The 16,829-nt window shown below is 40.5% G+C and overlaps 2 protein-coding genes across 3 annotated transcripts; both read left to right on the top strand.

The window, feature by feature from the left end:
- Window positions 1-895: 895 nt before the first annotated feature.
- myo5c (myosin VC) lies at window positions 896-12,222 on the top strand. 2 transcript variants are annotated; one of them, XM_004567648.5, is made up of 40 exons: window positions 896-991; window positions 1,316-1,426; window positions 1,540-1,711; window positions 2,112-2,256; window positions 3,032-3,188; window positions 3,306-3,449; window positions 3,539-3,620; window positions 3,772-3,879; window positions 3,959-4,065; window positions 4,153-4,418; window positions 4,521-4,602; window positions 4,691-4,831; window positions 4,933-5,055; window positions 5,152-5,235; window positions 5,320-5,451; window positions 5,594-5,691; window positions 5,790-5,876; window positions 6,018-6,129; window positions 6,212-6,423; window positions 6,528-6,693; window positions 6,786-6,932; window positions 7,016-7,180; window positions 7,292-7,385; window positions 7,468-7,531; window positions 7,846-8,120; window positions 8,212-8,275; window positions 8,356-8,436; window positions 8,546-8,726; window positions 8,819-8,912; window positions 8,994-9,057; window positions 9,146-9,314; window positions 9,387-9,471; window positions 9,567-9,665; window positions 9,833-9,987; window positions 10,282-10,371; window positions 10,483-10,633; window positions 10,714-10,999; window positions 11,079-11,253; window positions 11,352-11,432; window positions 11,523-12,222. In XM_004567648.5, the coding sequence occupies exons 1-40, from the start codon at window positions 965-967 to the stop codon at window positions 11,673-11,675; spliced, it is 5,229 nt and encodes a 1,742-aa protein (XP_004567705.2). In that variant the 5' UTR covers window positions 896-964; the 3' UTR covers window positions 11,676-12,222. The 2 variants fall into 2 exon arrangements, with proteins under 2 accessions (XP_004567705.2, XP_076741990.1); XM_076885875.1 differs by lacking the exons at window positions 896-991; window positions 1,316-1,426 and having other exon boundaries at window positions 1,588-1,671.
- Window positions 12,223-12,499: 277 nt separating this feature from the next.
- Window positions 12,500-16,826, top strand: gnb5a (guanine nucleotide binding protein (G protein), beta 5a). The gene is made up of 11 exons (XM_004567647.4): window positions 12,500-12,739; window positions 13,313-13,449; window positions 13,552-13,593; window positions 13,974-14,050; window positions 14,162-14,294; window positions 14,576-14,719; window positions 14,814-14,905; window positions 15,219-15,267; window positions 15,404-15,500; window positions 15,596-15,762; window positions 15,847-16,826. Exons 1-11 carry the CDS (start codon window positions 12,604-12,606, stop codon window positions 15,856-15,858), a joined length of 1,086 nt encoding a protein of 361 aa, XP_004567704.1. The 5' UTR covers window positions 12,500-12,603; the 3' UTR covers window positions 15,859-16,826.
- Window positions 16,827-16,829: the final 3 nt, after the last annotated feature.

The raw sequence follows: 16,829 nt of genomic DNA, 5'->3' as shown, positions 1-16,829 counted from the left end.
CCGACGTCAGCATCCTGTTTCTTTAGGAGTGAGAATCCTTGTTCAAAAACGAGCACACCCACTCTGGCAAGCCGCTGTCACAAGACGGGAGGGCGGAGTCATCCAAAGTCCGGAGCAGGTGAGCGACAAGGCACCGAGAAAATGAGGAGACAAACCCGGAAGATGACTGATCGTTTTTTCAGAATGAATGCAAAAGCTTTTTCAACCGCTGCAGTCCCCGGCCTTCACGTGTGATCAGTTAAAGCTATGACTACATGAGACTTTTCAGATGGTTTATTGATAATTTACTTCTAAGTAGTGACAAAAACTGTGTTGACAATAACTGAGATCTCTTAGAATTAAATGTCAATATAATTCAAACAATCTATGAAAATATTGTCAATGTTTAATTGTTGTATTTCAATGCTTTTATATATTTGTTACAGACTGAATGCAGTGGTATTGAGACAACAGACAGTAAACAAAATTATACATGGATTTGAATCTATTTTGGATCAACTTAACCAGAGAGGATTTAGAGAAGTTTTAATAGTTTACAGCATCTAGGTGTCCAGGGAAAGAGCTTCAAGTAAAATGTAAAAATTGATCTGTACAGCAGAATTGCTTTTCACCCTTTTAATCTTTTGATTCTTTCAAAATGGACAGTAACAGGCTACCAACAATAAAAAAGTAAATTTATAATAAGTACAATTTAATTGCTTTGAATGATACAAAACAGTGCAGACGAATAAATTAACACAAATAGATGACGTAACGTCTGTAATGATGCAGAGTGTATTTCAAAAAACGCCTTAGGGTGACTCTTATTTTGAAAAAGATCATCGGGAGTTTGTAATCTAACTTGACAGGTTATTCCGGAATATTTGTGAGGGGCGGGGAGGAAATGTGTTGGTAACCTGGAAAGCGGTGAAACAGCAAGTGATAAACACACGGACAAAAAAAGTTACTAAAATAATGCACAAACATGGCTGTGCTGGAACTGTACACCAAGGTAAGAGGGAAAACAAGCCTAATCTTTTAAAATACACGTAAGATCATGTTTCCATACAGTCTAGAGGTTGCAAGTTTACAGACGCATATGGAAACTTTGTCAGCGCTCTGAAAGGTTGTAAAGCAAACAGATCCACAGGAATTTAAAGGCGAAACACTTAGCTACATCTTTTTATAGTATAATATTATGAGGTAGCATATATGATGGAGTATTGGTTCCTATTGGGTGGATTTTCTCTTGCATGTATTGGTTTTAGTCACTTGTACAGTAAGCCATGGCATTAATAACTGAAATAATTATTTGTCACTTTTTTAATCATTTTAGTACAACAGAGTGTGGATATCAGATGAAGAACATGTGTGGAAATCGGCAGAGATTGTAAAAGATTTCCATTCAGGAGATAAAGTTCTTGAATTGCTTCTGGAGGATGGCTCTGTAAGTAAAATGGAAAGTGACTAATAATACCCTCAATATATGACTGTATTACATTTATAATGGTGAGAAGCACCAGCTGACCTGATTCTCCTACATCACCTATCACTGGACAGGAGTACTGCTACACTGTTGACCCGTCTAAACCACAACTCCCTCCTCTCCGAAACCCAGACATCTTGGTGGGAGAGAATGACCTGACAGCTCTGAGTTACTTGCATGAACCTGCAGTCCTGCACAATCTCAAAGTGCGATTTGTGGAGTCCAGAATCATCTATACCTACTGTGGTACAACTGCAAGAAGCCTTAAACTGACAAATGGGTGATAAATTAAAGGAAAACCTCTCACACTTGACCCTTACAATGAGGTGGTCCTGTGGCTCTGTAATGCATTTTTACTGTAAATTCATACGACGTTGCTCCAAGTGATCACAAACAGGATACTGATGCAGCTGATGCAGTCACGATGAATCACTGAATAACATGATAAGTATACAAATAATGACTCACATATTATGGCTTTAAGAGTCATCAGAGATTTTTGGCCAACATAGTGAACCAACACCTTACTAAAACACTTTATGCTGTTGTTGTGTTTTTTCGTTTTTGTCACCCATTTGTGTAACTGAGTACTGAGGTGTTAGCAGGTTAAGTTTCTTGCTCAGTCTGTGTTGTTCCCTCATTTCAGGTATTATATTGGTGGCTCTAAATCCCTATAAGCAGCTTCCTATCTATGGAGATGCAATCATTCATGCCTACTCAGGACAGAACATGGGAGACATGGACCCTCATATATTTGCAGTGGCAGAGGAGGCTTACAAACAGATGGCAAGGTAAATAAAAGTTGAGATTGCCTCATTTAAGTTTTATAGTAGTTTTACATCAGCGAGAACTGATGGCTGTATGCAGATTGGAGGCAGTGAGCATGAGTCTGCAGATTTAAAAGGACTCTACTAACATATGCATGGGGCAAACTTTCTTGGTCAGCACCAAGAAAGTGTTAAAACATCTAAATAACTTGTACTTATGTACAGTTGTTTGAACTGATGCTCTTGGAATCTGCAGATCACTGAGTTCATTGGAGTCTCCCACTGTTCTGAGTATTAGTCAGTCCAATAAGTGCTGTCAGGCAAATCCTTTTTATGCTGGAAAAGGGAAACTGACAGTTGTAGGCAATCATGATCACTAATGAGAAGTTAATAGACCTTGGCCTTGTTAAGATAATAAACAATGTACAGCCTTCAGCCCCACTTATTAGATTTGAGTGAGTGTATGTATATCTATTTGACCCTGTGGGGGTTAGAGAAAAGCCAAACTCACTTCAAAATGCGCCTAATTATTGTTGGGGTTTTTTTGTTTGTTTTTTAAACTCATTAAACATAATCATTCCACCCTGGAAAAAGAAAAGTCCAAAGAAATAATTAAAGGCCCCAAATTGCCATGACATCACCTGACCACAACTGTATGGTTGTGTGCTATGCGTGCATGCGTTTATGTCCTGGTGATCATTAAAATGAAATCTAGTCAATAACTGCCCAAGTAAGTCCCAAGTAATGCTTCAAGACACAGTGGTGCGTACTTTGTTTATATCCCCCTTTTCTTTCTCAGAAACCACAAGAACCAGTCTATCATAGTCAGCGGTGAATCTGGAGCTGGTAAAACGGTGTCTGCTCGATACGCTATGAGGTACTTTGCTGTTGTGAGCAAATCTGCAAATAAGACACGAGTTGAAGACAAAGTCCTGGCATCCAATCCAATAACAGAGGTACGATCTCGAGACTACACAAAACAGCTGTTGAACTGAACAGGCAAAAATGTTCACATATTTATTCATACACAAAAAAATCTTATAAATAGTTCTTATAATTCATTTCCTCTTAAGGCAATAGGAAATGCAAAGACCACTAGGAACGACAACAGCAGCCGTTTTGGGAAATACACAGAGATCAGCTTTGACAGGAAGTACCGGATCATCGGAGCAAACATGAGGACCTACCTGTTAGAGAAATCCAGAGTGGTCTTTCAGGTATGCATGATTGTGAGATCAGGATTCTTTCAAGTTTCGTTACTGTGTTTAATCCATAATACTAATCTTAAGTTCTGTTTTTGTTTCAGGCAGAAAATGAGCGTAATTACCACATATTTTACCAGATTTGTTCCTGTGCAGACTCACCAGCGTTTAAGAACCTGGGACTACGTAAGTATTTGCACTGAGGGTTTATTGTGGATCTGTGACACTTAACTGCTGCTGTTTTATTACTATTTAAACTAACTCACCCAGAAAACACAACTAAGTCTTGCAGTAGTTTATTATAAGCAGCATCAGTAATATAATCTTTCATCTGCAGAGAGTGCAGACAAGTTCAACTACACCTGCATGGGTGGTGACATAACCATTGAAGGTGTGAATGACAAGAAGGACTTGGAAGAGACTCGACAGACCTTCTCACTTCTGGGTAAAGGTTGCCTCAACATGACTGAAACCTCCCTTTATGATTTTAAAGTTTTATCTTAGCTTTAACATCTTTTCTCCAGGATTGAAGGAGGACTTTCAGTCAGATGTGTTTAAAGTTCTGGCAGCCATTCTGCATTTGGGTAATGTGGAGATTAAAAACATAGGCGATGACAAATCATTAGTTCCCGTGAGTAGCTGTTCATAACTTGTGTGTGCGACCGATCTTGAATCATTCACCAGGTTATGTACAAAGCTTGATTTGTATATCTTTCAGCCCAGTGATCCACACCTGGCTGTCTTCTGCGAGCTGCTGGGGGTGAGCGCAGAGGGGCTCGTACGCTGGCTGTGCCATCGGAGGATCGTTCTGGTAGCCGAAACGGTTGTGAAGCCGGTCCCCAAAGATCGGGCAGTAAATGCCAGAGACGCTCTAGCTAAGCATATCTATGCCCATCTGTTTGACTGCATTATAAACAGGATAAACACAGCACTACAGGTGCCAGGAAAGCAACATGCTTTCATTGGTGTTCTGGACATTTATGGGTAATGCAAGCGCAACTCTTTTTTCTTTTTCTTTTTTTCAATATGTGTGCAGCTTTCTTTTGCTGACATTTTTAAATGTCCATTCTGTTTTTTTTCCTTCAGTTTTGAAACATTTGACATCAACAGCTTTGAACAGTTTTGCATCAACTATGCAAACGAAAAGCTTCAACAGCAGTTTAACCTGGTCAGCAATGCCTTCTTCCACATTCACTGCTAATTACCACACGCACCTCTTTACCAGCTTACACGTTTATTCTCTTGGGTCTTTTCAGCATGTATTCAAGCTGGAGCAAGAGGAGTACATGAAAGAGGACATCCCATGGACGCTGATAGATTTCTATGACAATCAACCTGTCATCGATCTGATTGAAGCAAAGATGGGGATCCTTGACTTGCTCGATGAAGAATGTTTAGTAAGATCTGATTAATAATAGGATCTTGGTGTTATCAGTCACAAATTGCATTTTGACTTGATTGTCAGCATCTTTTTTTTTTACGTCTTTCTGCTTCACAGTTCCCTCAAGGCACCGATCAAAGCTGGTTGCAAAAGCTTTATAACTACCTACAAGCCAGCCCTATGTTTGAGAAGCCCAGGTTATCAAATGAGGCCTTTGTGATTCAGCACTTTGCAGACAAGGTGGAGTCTAATCACCTGGCATCTGCACAATATAGCAAAAAATTCCCTGCCGTTATAAACTTTATGAACTCTTTTCTTATATACATATTTCTACAGGTGGAATATCAGTGCAGAGGTTTTCTCGAGAAGAACAGAGATGCTCTCTATGAAGAACTCGTGGACATGATGAGGTCTAGTAAGGTAATCAAAAGCTTTCACGTATGTTCACTTTATGTTTGCTTTTCCTCATTTTAACAGATTCCTCTTATTTGCAAATGTTATCAGTTACCTTTTCTGGCCAACTTTTTCCAAGAGGAGGAGAAGAACGCTGCGATTGGTAAGAGTGTCAAAGTGAAGCCCGCCAGGCCTTCAGTGAAACCAGCCAATAAAAACCTGAGAACCTCAGTGGGAGATAAGGTGCTAATGTTTGCTCTGTTTCTCTGCTTTGCTCTAGGCTGAACTCACATTCTCACTGAAGTTCACATACTGTATTGTTTCCTATCCAACCGGCTGAATTTGTATTTCTGTTCTGTCTCTTGAACGATGTTGTTGAATGCAGTTTCGCAGCTCCCTCTCCTTACTCATGGAAACACTGAATGCGACCACGCCTCACTACGTGCGCTGCATTAAGCCTAACGATGAAAAGCTCCCATTTGAGTATGATTACTAATGAATTTTTAATTCAGATGTTTCACTCTTGTGTCACTGAAGTGTTTGCTCATGTTTCTGTTTTTGGTGTTTTCTCATGTTTTTAGGTATGACTCCAGGAGGGTAGTGCAGCAGCTGCGAGCCTGCGGAGTCCTTGAAACTATTCGTATCAGTGCACAGAGCTACCCATCCAGGTGACTTTATATATATATATATATATATATATATATATATATATATATATATATGTATATGTTCATGCAGCATAATTACAACTTATAGCATGTTCAGCTCCATGTCATCATGCTGAGTATTGGCATGGTTTTTGTTTGTAGGTGGACATACATTGAGTTTTACAGCAGATACAGTATCCTAATGTCACACATGGAGGCAGACCTCAATGACAAGAAACAGACTTGCAAGAATGTGCTGCAGAGGTTGATTCACGTATGTTGTATCATATGGCACTCACTAATGTAAGTGTCATTCATGGCCGTGCATCACTTTGTCCTCATGGCTTGCTCCCCAGGACTCTAACCAGTATAAGTTTGGCCGGACAAAGATCTTCTTCAGAGCTGGTCAGGTAGCTTATCTCGAGAAGCTGCGTCTGGACCGACTTCGAGGAGCCTGTGAGACCATCCAGAAACATGCTCGTGGATGGAGCCAGAGGAGGAAGTACCTGGCCCTAAGAAAGGCCGCCATCATTCTCCAGCAGTATGTCCGTGGAAAGAGGACAATCCGGTTAGAACCGTTCACTTGTTTGAGTTTTGTTGACCTGCATCCTGTAAAGATTCCTCTTAAGATTATAAAATGAATATACACTTATTTTGTTTGTAAACCTTCAGTAAAACAGTGACTGCTGCGACACTGAAGCAGGGCTGGGCAGCATTGGTGATACAGAGACACTGGAGAGGCTACCGCCTGAGGCAGGTCTACCAGGTAGTGCGTCTGGCAACCATCACCATCCAGGCCTTCACACGAGGTTGGATAGCTCGTAAACGATACAAGAAGGTCTGTAACAGACAGTTTACAAATCATTTTCATCACTAAAATAAATATTGTTGACAAATTGAATGTAACCTCCTGATTTATGTAAACCTCAGATGATAGAAGAACACAAAGCGCTGGTTATCCAGAAGTATGCCAGAGCGTGGCTGGCACGACGGCGATTTCAGACTATGCGTCGGCTCGTGCTTAATGTCCAGCTCTCCTACCGGGTGCAGCAGCTCAGAAAGAAGATTGAAGAGCAGGTAACGGTGCTTCGAGACAAATTTTAGCTGTGATTTTCTTTTTGTTTTTTGCAGATAATGTAATTTAATGTGTTCCCTGACAGAACAAAGAGAATCGTGGATTATTGGAAAGGTTGACAAGCTTGGCAAACTCACACTCCCAAACTATGGAAAAGCTTCAGGGTCTGGAGACACAGCTGGAAAAATCAACCAACCAGAAGGCTTCTTTAGAGAAACGAGAGAAGAAAGCTAAAGAAGATGCCAGTTTGGTTAGTATTGAAGTTGATGCCTGAAGTCTGTTTGTGTCTTTGCTGCATTTTTGTTTGCAGAGGAAGCGCTCTGTTTGAGATCCTTTAGGAAAACCTGTTTTTCTTGCCTAGACAATCGCACAACTTCAAAAGGAAGTAGAAGTTCTCAACCTTGAGAAGGAGAAGTTGGAGAAAACATTTGAAGCTTCTACCAAAGACGCCAAAGGTAATAAGAGTTGAGATTTCTGTATAAACACCACAGTGACTGCGTTTGCGTCACATTTGTGACTGGCCTCACAATCTTTCAGAGACCTTTGATCAAGTAAAGAGGAACCTTCTGGAAGAAAAAGAAAATGAAGCAAGGCTTAGAAAGTAAGTATTTAAAAAGTGAGATTTATCATCTACAGCTGGGGTTCCAACTCCTTTTAGTTTATGTGCAACACACAGCCCAGTTTGATCTCAAGCGGTGGGACCAGTATAACAATTGCAGAATTCAATTCAATTCAATTTTGTTTATATAGCTCCCCTTATGAGCAAGCACTTTGGGGACAGTGTGAGGGAAAAAGAAAAACACTGCTGGTGTACAGCATGGTTGAGCAAATATTTAAGCTAATATTTCTCCCAAAGAAGCTATATATATATCCCAGCTTCTTTGGTTTAATCAGATAGCTTTTTCTTCTCTGAAGGATCGCGGAAAACAACATTGAAATTCAGAGACAGGACCACGAGGCCGAGGTGGCAACTCTGAAAGAGGAGATAAAAAGGCTGAAAGAAGAACGAGTCATCCTGCAGAGAAAGTTAGAAGAGGGGGCGCAGGCGAACTCAGACCTGCAGGAGCAGGTCATCCAGCTCACCAAGCATGTCAAACTAATTCCCGAGCTACGCAGAGATCTGAACAACCTGCAAAATCAGAGAAATAACATGGAGAGAAAGATGAAGCAGCAGTCGGAACAAGCAAGAGGTGTGTATAGAATTTTATGTAAAAAAAAAAAAACTCCTTTGTGTAAAGAAAAAGAAGTTGTTTGTTGATGAGCCTTGAATGTTTTCTGCAGGTAAAGTGAGTGAGATCGCAAGGCAGCTTCTTGAAGGTGTTGTTGAAGAGGAAGTTCTTCTGGGGTAATCCAGATATTTTGAGCACTGTGTTTCCTCACTTCATCTCTATTAGTCATTTAATCTGACACATTGTTTCTCCAAAGGATGACTTCTGACGAATCAGAGAAGATTTATGAAGTTGAAGATTTGCTGTCAGCCTTTGAACGCCTACAAAAAGCCATCAGGTCTTCATTTTTCAACCATAGCAAACCACTTTCTTATTAACAGAAACGTGCAGCTTTCCTTCTGGGTGTCTGTACTTGAATTTGTTAAATGTCTCACATTTGTTGGCAGGATTCTAGAAAACCACCAGAGGGAGCAGAAGGAAAGCTATGAGACTCAAGTAGAGGGCTTGAAATTGAAAGTGGACCACCTTGAGAATGAGAACAGCAAGCTGCAAAACCTGTTCCAGGAGAAAAGCAATGTCAATGAAAATATTTGCCAAGAAGTGTCCAGACTCAGCAGTGAAAACTCAGTATGTCATTGCACGTATTATTCGATACGTCACGGGTTAAAGGTGCGAGCTTCAGAATGTAACTGTGACGTCTGCTTTAATTTCATTCGCAGGTGATCCCGGAGCTGAAGCTGCGGGTTTCAGAGCTGCAGAGACAGAAACAAGAGCTTGAAGGCCTTGTTGAGGAGCAGAAAAGAGAATTAACAGGTACACTCTTTTGTTCAGGAGTCTCGCAGTGAAGCAGATTACTGTTTTAACTTGCTCTTTTATTTTTATGTCATTCAACAGAAAAAAACAAAGAGATCTCTCACAATCTTCAAAAGAAGATTACAGAAGAGAGCTCACAACGGAGGTAAATTACTCAGCGGTAGTGATGTCTTTCTTGATTAAAGTAGTGATGGTCATATCTGGTTCATCCTGATTTTGGATGTTTTTTTTAGGTACTTTGAGGAAAAAGCTGAAGAGCTGGAGGGGGAGAAGAGAGAGCTTCAAGGCAGAGTAGAGGAGCTGGAAGAGGAGAATGATCACTTGAAGAGACAGCAGCTGATGGAGAATGAGGTCAAAAGCAAACTCAGAGAGGAGACTTCACGGTTAACTGCTGAGAACATGGTGCGTTGAGCGTACGAAGGGTAGAAGGTTACAGTGAGAGTAAACCAATAACTGATTCCACTTTTAATTCAGGACTTTGACGAGCTGCTCGACCAGAAAGACAGATTAATAAAGAAACTTCAGACTCAAGTTAAGAGCCTCGAAACGTCACAGAGAGGTAGCACTGGAGCTCCTGCGCCACATGTAAACAAAGAAATCGAGTCCATACAAGCTGTCTCAACTTTTTCATCACATTTATTGTTTCTCAAACAGCGAGGCAAAAAACTGCATCCACCCTTCCCAAAGATTACCTTGGCATGTTGGAGTACAAGAGAGAGGATGAACCAAGGCTCATTGAAAACATCATTCTGGGTATTCTTCCCCTGCACTATGTCTGCAATATGCCCATGTTACCTGCCTTTTATTTAATAATCATATAAGCTATTTGATCCATGGATGTGAGCAGGAGTGAGGGTATTAAAACTCGGATGAATGGATAAACCATATTCTCGGACAAATTTGTCCCAATTTCCTCGCAGATCTGAAACTCAAAGGCGTGGCGGTCAACATGATCCCGACCCTGCCAGCTTACATCCTCTTCATGTGCATCCGCCATGCGGACTACCTGAACGATGAGGCAAAACTCAAGTCCCTTATGAATGCAATCATTGGTGGAGTCAAGAAAGTCATCGTGGTAAAGTTAACTATTTTTGTAACCCTTGTTTAACCAGGAAGTAAAACTCTTGAGCTCAAGATTCTCGTTTGGGGTTTTGCACCCCAGATAGGTGGGGTTAAGCTAGCTGAGAAACAAGTCCTAGCAGGAGGAGGTGGGGTAGACCCAGGACATGCTGCAGAGATTATATCTCTTGGCTGGCCTGGGAACACCTCTCTGTTCCCCTGGATATATATGGATAGACTGGTGAATGGATTGATGTATTTTGAGGTATTGTTTATATCTAATAATGTAAACAACATTTTCCTGTTTTAGAGTCATCAAAAAGATTTAGAGTTCCTGTCCTTCTGGCTCTCAAACACCCACCAGCTCCTCAACTGTCTGAAGCAGTACAGCGGGGAGGAAGTACAAATTTACTTTTTTTTAAAAAAATCAGTAGTTACTGTTTCATTTCTGTCTGTTGATAATATCATATACATATTAAAATGCTCTTGTTTTCCATCCTGTTAACAAAAGGAGTTCCTGAAGCAAAGTACACCTCGCCAGAAAAAAAACTGCTTGCAGAATTTCGATTTGTCGGAACACAGACAGATTCTCAGCGATCTGGCCATCCAAATCTATCATCGGTTTATCTCAGTCATGCAAAAGACTCTTACTCCCACTATTGGTAATGTTTTTTCAAATGTAATATTTTGCCAAAAAAATCCTTTTATGAGTAAGCTAAACCCTACTTCTACACTTTCTTAGTACCCGGCATGCTGGAGCACGAGAGTCTACAGGGGATTTCTAGCATGAAGCCGACGGGCTTCAGGAAGCGTTCCAACAGCTTCTATGAGGAATCAGAGACCTACACCATCTCCTCCATCCTCCAGCATCTAACTGTCTTCCACTCCACCATGAACCACCATAGTCTGGACCAGGGCCTCATCAAACAAGTGATCAAACAGCTGTTCTACCTCGTGGCTGCGATCACTCTTAACAACATCATGCTCCGCAAGGACATGTGCTCCTGCAGGAAGGGGATGCAGATCAGGTCTGTGCTCGCAGATCAGGTATGTGCTTTGAACACAACTCAAAGAGAGTTTAGTTTAACAGCTGCTTTCTCTTTTCAGATGCAACATCAGTTATCTAGAAGAGTGGCTGAAAGAGAAGGAACTTCAAAACGTGAATGCTATGGATACTTTGAAGCCACTGGCTCAAACTGCGTGGTTACTGCAAGTCAACAAATCCACTGATGATGATGCCAAGGAGATCATTGAAAAATGCTCTGAACTCAGCCCCGTTCAGGTACTTCCATCTGTTGTCTAAAATGTGGTTTTGGTGGGTTCTTTTTTTTTCATTTTTAAATCTCGCACTAAACTCCAACCTAACATTAAAATTTGTAGATTGTCAAAATTTTGAACTCGTACACGCCCATTGACGATTTTGAAAAAAGAGTGACATCATCGTTTGTCCGCAAAGTTCAGGTGAGCCCAGCTGTTCATTTTCAAATATAAACACCCTCCTAGCCAAAATAAATACAGTTGACTAAGCTGTCAATATATTTCTCATTCCAGTCTTTGCTCCAAGACCACGAAGGCTCCGCACAGCTGATGCTGGATGCAGATTATCGTTTCCAGGTCACGTTTCCATTCTGCACGTCCACACAGGCTCTGGAGCTGCTGCAGGTCCCGAACAGCCTTCATCTCGACTTCCTCAACAGGATCTGACACACAGATCCTTTGACATTTTTACTCCTTATGCTGAGTCTTAGTCAGTCTGTTTAAAGTTGCACTAGATTGTAGATAGAAATATTTAAGCACTTTCATTAAAACCCTGTACAGCACATGTTTAAAACAAAGAACAACTGAATAACATTGCAACATTTTGACCAAACACGACATAGCAATGATATTTTATTCTTGTGTACTGTATATAATATGTGTGTGTGTGTGTGTGTGTGTGTGTGTGTGTGTGTACATTTTTATTTAAATTGCAATAACATGCTAAATAAATGAATAAAGGCATTATCTTGGATTAAAGCTATACCAATGCAAACCTATTTTATACTATCATATACTCAGGTTAAAATACAGCAAGGCTAAAATATGAGTTAATTAAATGCTCACTGTGTATTTTTTTTCATATGTGTGTCCTGTAGTTGAATCAGAGGATGTAAGATGTGAAAATGAAGTAATGAATTTATAAAATAGCATGCCAAATCACCAACTCATAACAGCTCATTAAAAAAAATGAAGAAGAATAAAATTACTTTAACAAACAATATTACTTGTTTTCTCAGTAATTCTTTTTTGGTTAAAATGAAAACATCTTTGCTCCATTTCAGCATATTAAAATGCCAGAAAGCCCTCTCTCCCTCTCCCTCTGCCACATTAATGCCTTTCAGGCAAACGAGCTTGTCCCTTCTCTTCATGTGGGCAGCGTGAAAAAAATGCATTATTAAGCTGAGTGTAGTGTTGCTTAGGGGATGCATCCTGTGTGTGTGTGTGTGTGCGGCAGCATCACCGGGATGCAGGATCCTCCTCCCCTGGAAACTGGAGGAGCATCTTCGCCCTCTGACGTCATGACAGCAGCATCAGCTGTTAGCTCTGCTCTAAGCCTTTTCGCTGCCGATCGCTTCCTGCTCAAAGGAAATATATGAGATCCCCTCCAACCCCTGAAATGGCGACACAGGAGGTACCGCTGAACGAGACTCTGGCTCACCTCAAAACGGAGTCGGAGACGCTGAAGTCGAAGCTGGAGGAGGAAAGAGCGAAGCTGCACGATGTCGAGCGTGAGTGCTAAAAAAAAATGGAGAGGCCCTGATTCATTCCTGCGTTTACCCTGTGACGGGACGGATAACAGCGAGCGTCTCCTCATAGCCTCACGTTTCTCCGCCAGAAGTCAAAGATCGCCGGTGTTACCGGAGATGGGGGATTTGGCGGAGCAGATTATCGATCCGATCGGCGCCGATGTCACCGATTTGTCAAGAGACGGGGGCAGGCTGTTTTGTTTGCCTCCCCATTTCATAGCCTAATACTTTCATCCATGTTTCATCCATGGACTGTTTTCCTTTACTTTCTTTCTTTTTATTTATTGATTTATTTTTACTCATATTTTACTCATAATATCTGAACAATATGACAATTAAAGCAAGAGCGTGAAATAAAAACGTGAAAATCAAGCACAGGTCATTTCTGATGCATATTTTATGTGATTCGGGCTATCTGAGACATGGCAGATTAAAAATAGATTAATTCAATATTCCTCCATTTAGATGGGCCTGCTGTAGTTTAATCCTGGCTGCTGCCACGAGTGTTAATGTGGGGACATGTTTAATGTATAATATACATGTGTGTTTGTGCAGTACATCAGGTGGCAGAGAAGGTGGAGGGGCTTGGCCAGTTTGTCATGAAGACCCGGAGGACCCTGAAGGGGCACGGGAATAAAGTTCTGTGCATGGACTGGTGCAAGGACAAGAGGAGGATCGTCAGCTCCTCACAGGTCACAAACCCCTAGTCTCGTTTCCAGCTGACTGCAGAGCAAGTTTGTTGTTGGTGGCATGTGTTTTAAAAGTGTACAAACCTTTATTATCTTTTGATACAGGATGGAAAAGTTATTGTGTGGGACGCTTTCACCACCAACAAGGTAACTTTTACTTTTCATGGGTCACGTATTCTTAGATATTTGTATTTTTTGCTTTTGAATCGATAACAATAAAAATAATATAAATTTCCATGATGGTAATAAGTTTGCTTTAGATAGAATTTTTTTTTTTTAGATCAGATAGGAGTGACACATAGGATTTGTGCATCAATATATCTATTGTGTGCTGATGGTAAATCCAACTGTCCTGTTTTTATGAAGGAGACATCAGAGTTAGATGATAAAAACTGAAATTGTGTAAAAGTGTTTTCTAAAGTTTTCTACATGGGACAAACCAAAGCTAGTTGTTCTGCTTTGATTATGGATAATGAATTCTCCCTGTGCGGCTCGAGCACAAAAGCCTTGTCTTCTGATGTTTATAGGAACATGCTGTGACAATGCCTTGCACCTGGGTGATGGCCTGTGCCTATGCCCCCTCTGGCTGCGCTGTAGCTTGTGGGTGAGTGCGTTACTCTCTATGATGATCCAGATCTGGTTGTATTTTGCTGTATTTTTTGTTGCTTTTCTGTATTTTGTTTTTGTGGTAAAGTGTGTAGCTTCTCTGTTGCAGAGGCCTGGACAATAAATGCTCAGTTTATCCTCTGTCTTTGGACAAGAATGAGAACTTAGCTGCAAAGAAGAAGTCAGTGGCCATGCACACAAACTACCTGTCTGCTTGTAGCTTCACCAACTCGGATATGCAGGTGAGAAAACTGTCACCACACTCTAAAAACATCCACAAACCACTGAGGATCATGGGTAAAATGCCTGTGGAAACAGTAGCTGCAAGCTACCTTTTTATTTTTCTCTCAATCAGATATCACTTCCTTCTATATTCCAGTGAGAGCTCCCATACTTTGTTAATAATTTACAAGTTTGACTTCCTGGTCACATGAGGTGTCACACTGCAAAGGCAGTCCATTTACAACTACATGATAGCCTGTAACGACTTCTTTTTTTTTTTCTCTTGCCGCATGCATTCAAGATCCTGACGTCCAGCGGGGATGGAACATGTGCATTATGGGATGTTGAGAGTGGGCAGCTGTTACAGAGTTTCCATGGACACGCTGCAGACGTGTTGTGTCTGGATCTGGCCCCATCTGAAACCGGAAACACGTTTGTTTCGGGGGTGAGGACACTTTCTGCACAGCTTTCGGTACAGCTTACTTAAAGAGGCTAAACACTGAAATTTTTGACACTTTCTGCTTTGCTTTCATTGGCAGGGCTGTGATAAGAAGGCCAATGTCTGGGATATGCGTTCAGGGCAGTGTATTCAGTCCTTTGAAACTCACGAGTCAGACATAAATAGCGTACGGTAAGTCACACCCTTGTAATGGCTCCTGAATATAAGTGTAGAGAAGGTAAGTGTAAAGATGAGTGCCTTTTCTATTTATAATTACGCATTAAAAGGAAGTGTTTTAAAGGCCTCATCATGTGTGCATTATCATAACATATTTTATGTTATTGTAATGGCCTCTATATTTTTGTTTGCAAACAAAAATGTTAAAATCTGGAGTCTCATTTTCTTATGCTACCACTAGGAGTTGCTATAAGTCAGAAGTATTCAAATCTTACATGTAAGAGCTTTAAAAATTGATTTCTTATTACTGCTGTCTGTATTTTAACAGATACTATCCCAGCGGAGACGCTTTTGCATCTGGATCGGATGACGCTACAGTAAGAATTGATTTCTTCATGTTACCTTTGACTGGTGAAGCCAGTTTTCATGTGCAGTGTGCTGCAGATAATTAATCATAATTACACTGCACCATAAAAAAACAGAAAAAAATGAAAACACTCCCCTTTGTTACAGTGCCGCCTGTATGACCTAAGGGCAGACAGGGAAGTGGCTATCTATTCCAAAGACAGCATCATATTTGGCGTCTCCAGTGTTGATTTCTCGCTCAGTGGTACGATATATAGAATATTTACCTTCGCCGTTGTTTGTACTGAGCTTAAGGATAATGCCGCTAAAACATTTTGGGTGTGCCCTCTCTTTCCCCAGGCCGGCTACTGTTTGGTGGCTACAACGACTACACCATTAATGTTTGGGATGTTCTCAAAGGAACACGGGTCTCTATTCTGTTTGGACACGAGAACCGTGTCAGCACCCTGCGGGTTTCCCCTGATGGGACAGCCTTCTGCACAGGTTCCTGGGACCACACTCTTCGGGTATGATATCTGATCTGGCACATGTGATTACTCCAGGTTTCTGTCTGGTTATATCTTGTAATGTCTATTTTCTTTGCCTTCCAGATCTGGGCCTAAGCATCAAGACAAAAACGATTAAATAGTAGACAGACCTACTGAAGACACACTGATGTTTCTGTTTGCTAGAGTACAATCACAGAGATAGAGACTCAGTTTTGATTGTACATAGGGCACATCAATAGCATTGTATATACTCCAGTGTTTTGGCCTAGGTAGATTTACATATTTTAAAGAGTAATAAACCAAATGGCTAGCTCGCATTACAATGTGATGGGAAGAAAAGGTGCACAGAAGTTCTTACGATTACAACTATGAAGTTTAAAACAAGTATATTACTGAAAATATTATTGGTAGTGGCTTGCATCAGTCTAGGATAGAAGTGACACAATAATGTGATGTGTTAATTAGCCCACATGGAGGAAAATACATGTTTACTTATTGTTATTATTTTTTATTAAACAAATGAGGACATTCATTCAGAGGAGACATCAAAGAGCAGGGGGGCTTTTCTGTGAATGGCAAAAGTAATGAGAAATAATAATGAGATTTATGGAGAAAGGTACAAATTAATATTTTATTTTGGAAATTATATTAAATGTACATCTAACAAACAACGTGTGCACCCAACAGCTGCTTCTCACCTGCCAATATAATACTGTATCAATATCAATGCAAAGAAAGCACATTAATAGGTAAACATGAGATGAATGATTTTTTTTCATACCTGTAATTTAAAATATGGTTTACTACATCTTTTTGCGTTTCCAGATGTGGAAGCCACTCACTACTCGATGTGCACTAGAGACACCCTGAACTTGTGCTACCCCACTGTTGAAATACTAATAAGTTAAAAAAAATTAATTAAAAAATATATATACATATAATTGAATGTACTCCTTTTCATGCAGTTGTCCAATGGTTGTAATTTCATATTTAGAGTAATTATTGTAGTTTAGTGTACAGATATGCAGGGGACTGTTAATCAAACTATTACAAACATAATAAAATCAGTTTTGAATATCGCTCCT

This window comes from Maylandia zebra, linkage group LG7 (assembly GCF_041146795.1).
Source record: "Maylandia zebra isolate NMK-2024a linkage group LG7, Mzebra_GT3a, whole genome shotgun sequence".
NCBI classification, from domain to species: Eukaryota; Metazoa; Chordata; class Actinopteri; order Cichliformes; family Cichlidae; genus Maylandia; species Maylandia zebra.
The sequence above is the reverse complement of the archived record's forward strand: the minus strand, read 5'-3'. Positions and strand labels throughout refer to the sequence as shown.

Excerpts from the sequence above, each read along its gene's own strand:
- myo5c (XM_004567648.5), top strand. The coding sequence starts at position 965 with ATGGCTGTGCTGGAACTGTACACCAAG. Across the intron at positions 6,933-7,015 it reads GAAAGAAGATTGAAGAGCAG|AACAAAGAGAATCGTGGATT; the intron begins GTAACGGTGCTT and ends GTTCCCTGACAG. Across the intron at positions 8,727-8,818 it reads GACTCAGCAGTGAAAACTCA|GTGATCCCGGAGCTGAAGCT; the intron begins GTATGTCATTGC and ends TTTCATTCGCAG.
- gnb5a (XM_004567647.4), top strand. The coding sequence starts at position 12,604 with ATGAGATCCCCTCCAACCCCTGAAATGGCGACACAGGAGGTACCGCTG. Across the intron at positions 14,906-15,218 it reads TCAGACATAAATAGCGTACG|ATACTATCCCAGCGGAGACG; the intron begins GTAAGTCACACC and ends GTATTTTAACAG. Across the intron at positions 15,268-15,403 it reads CTGGATCGGATGACGCTACA|TGCCGCCTGTATGACCTAAG; the intron begins GTAAGAATTGAT and ends CCTTTGTTACAG.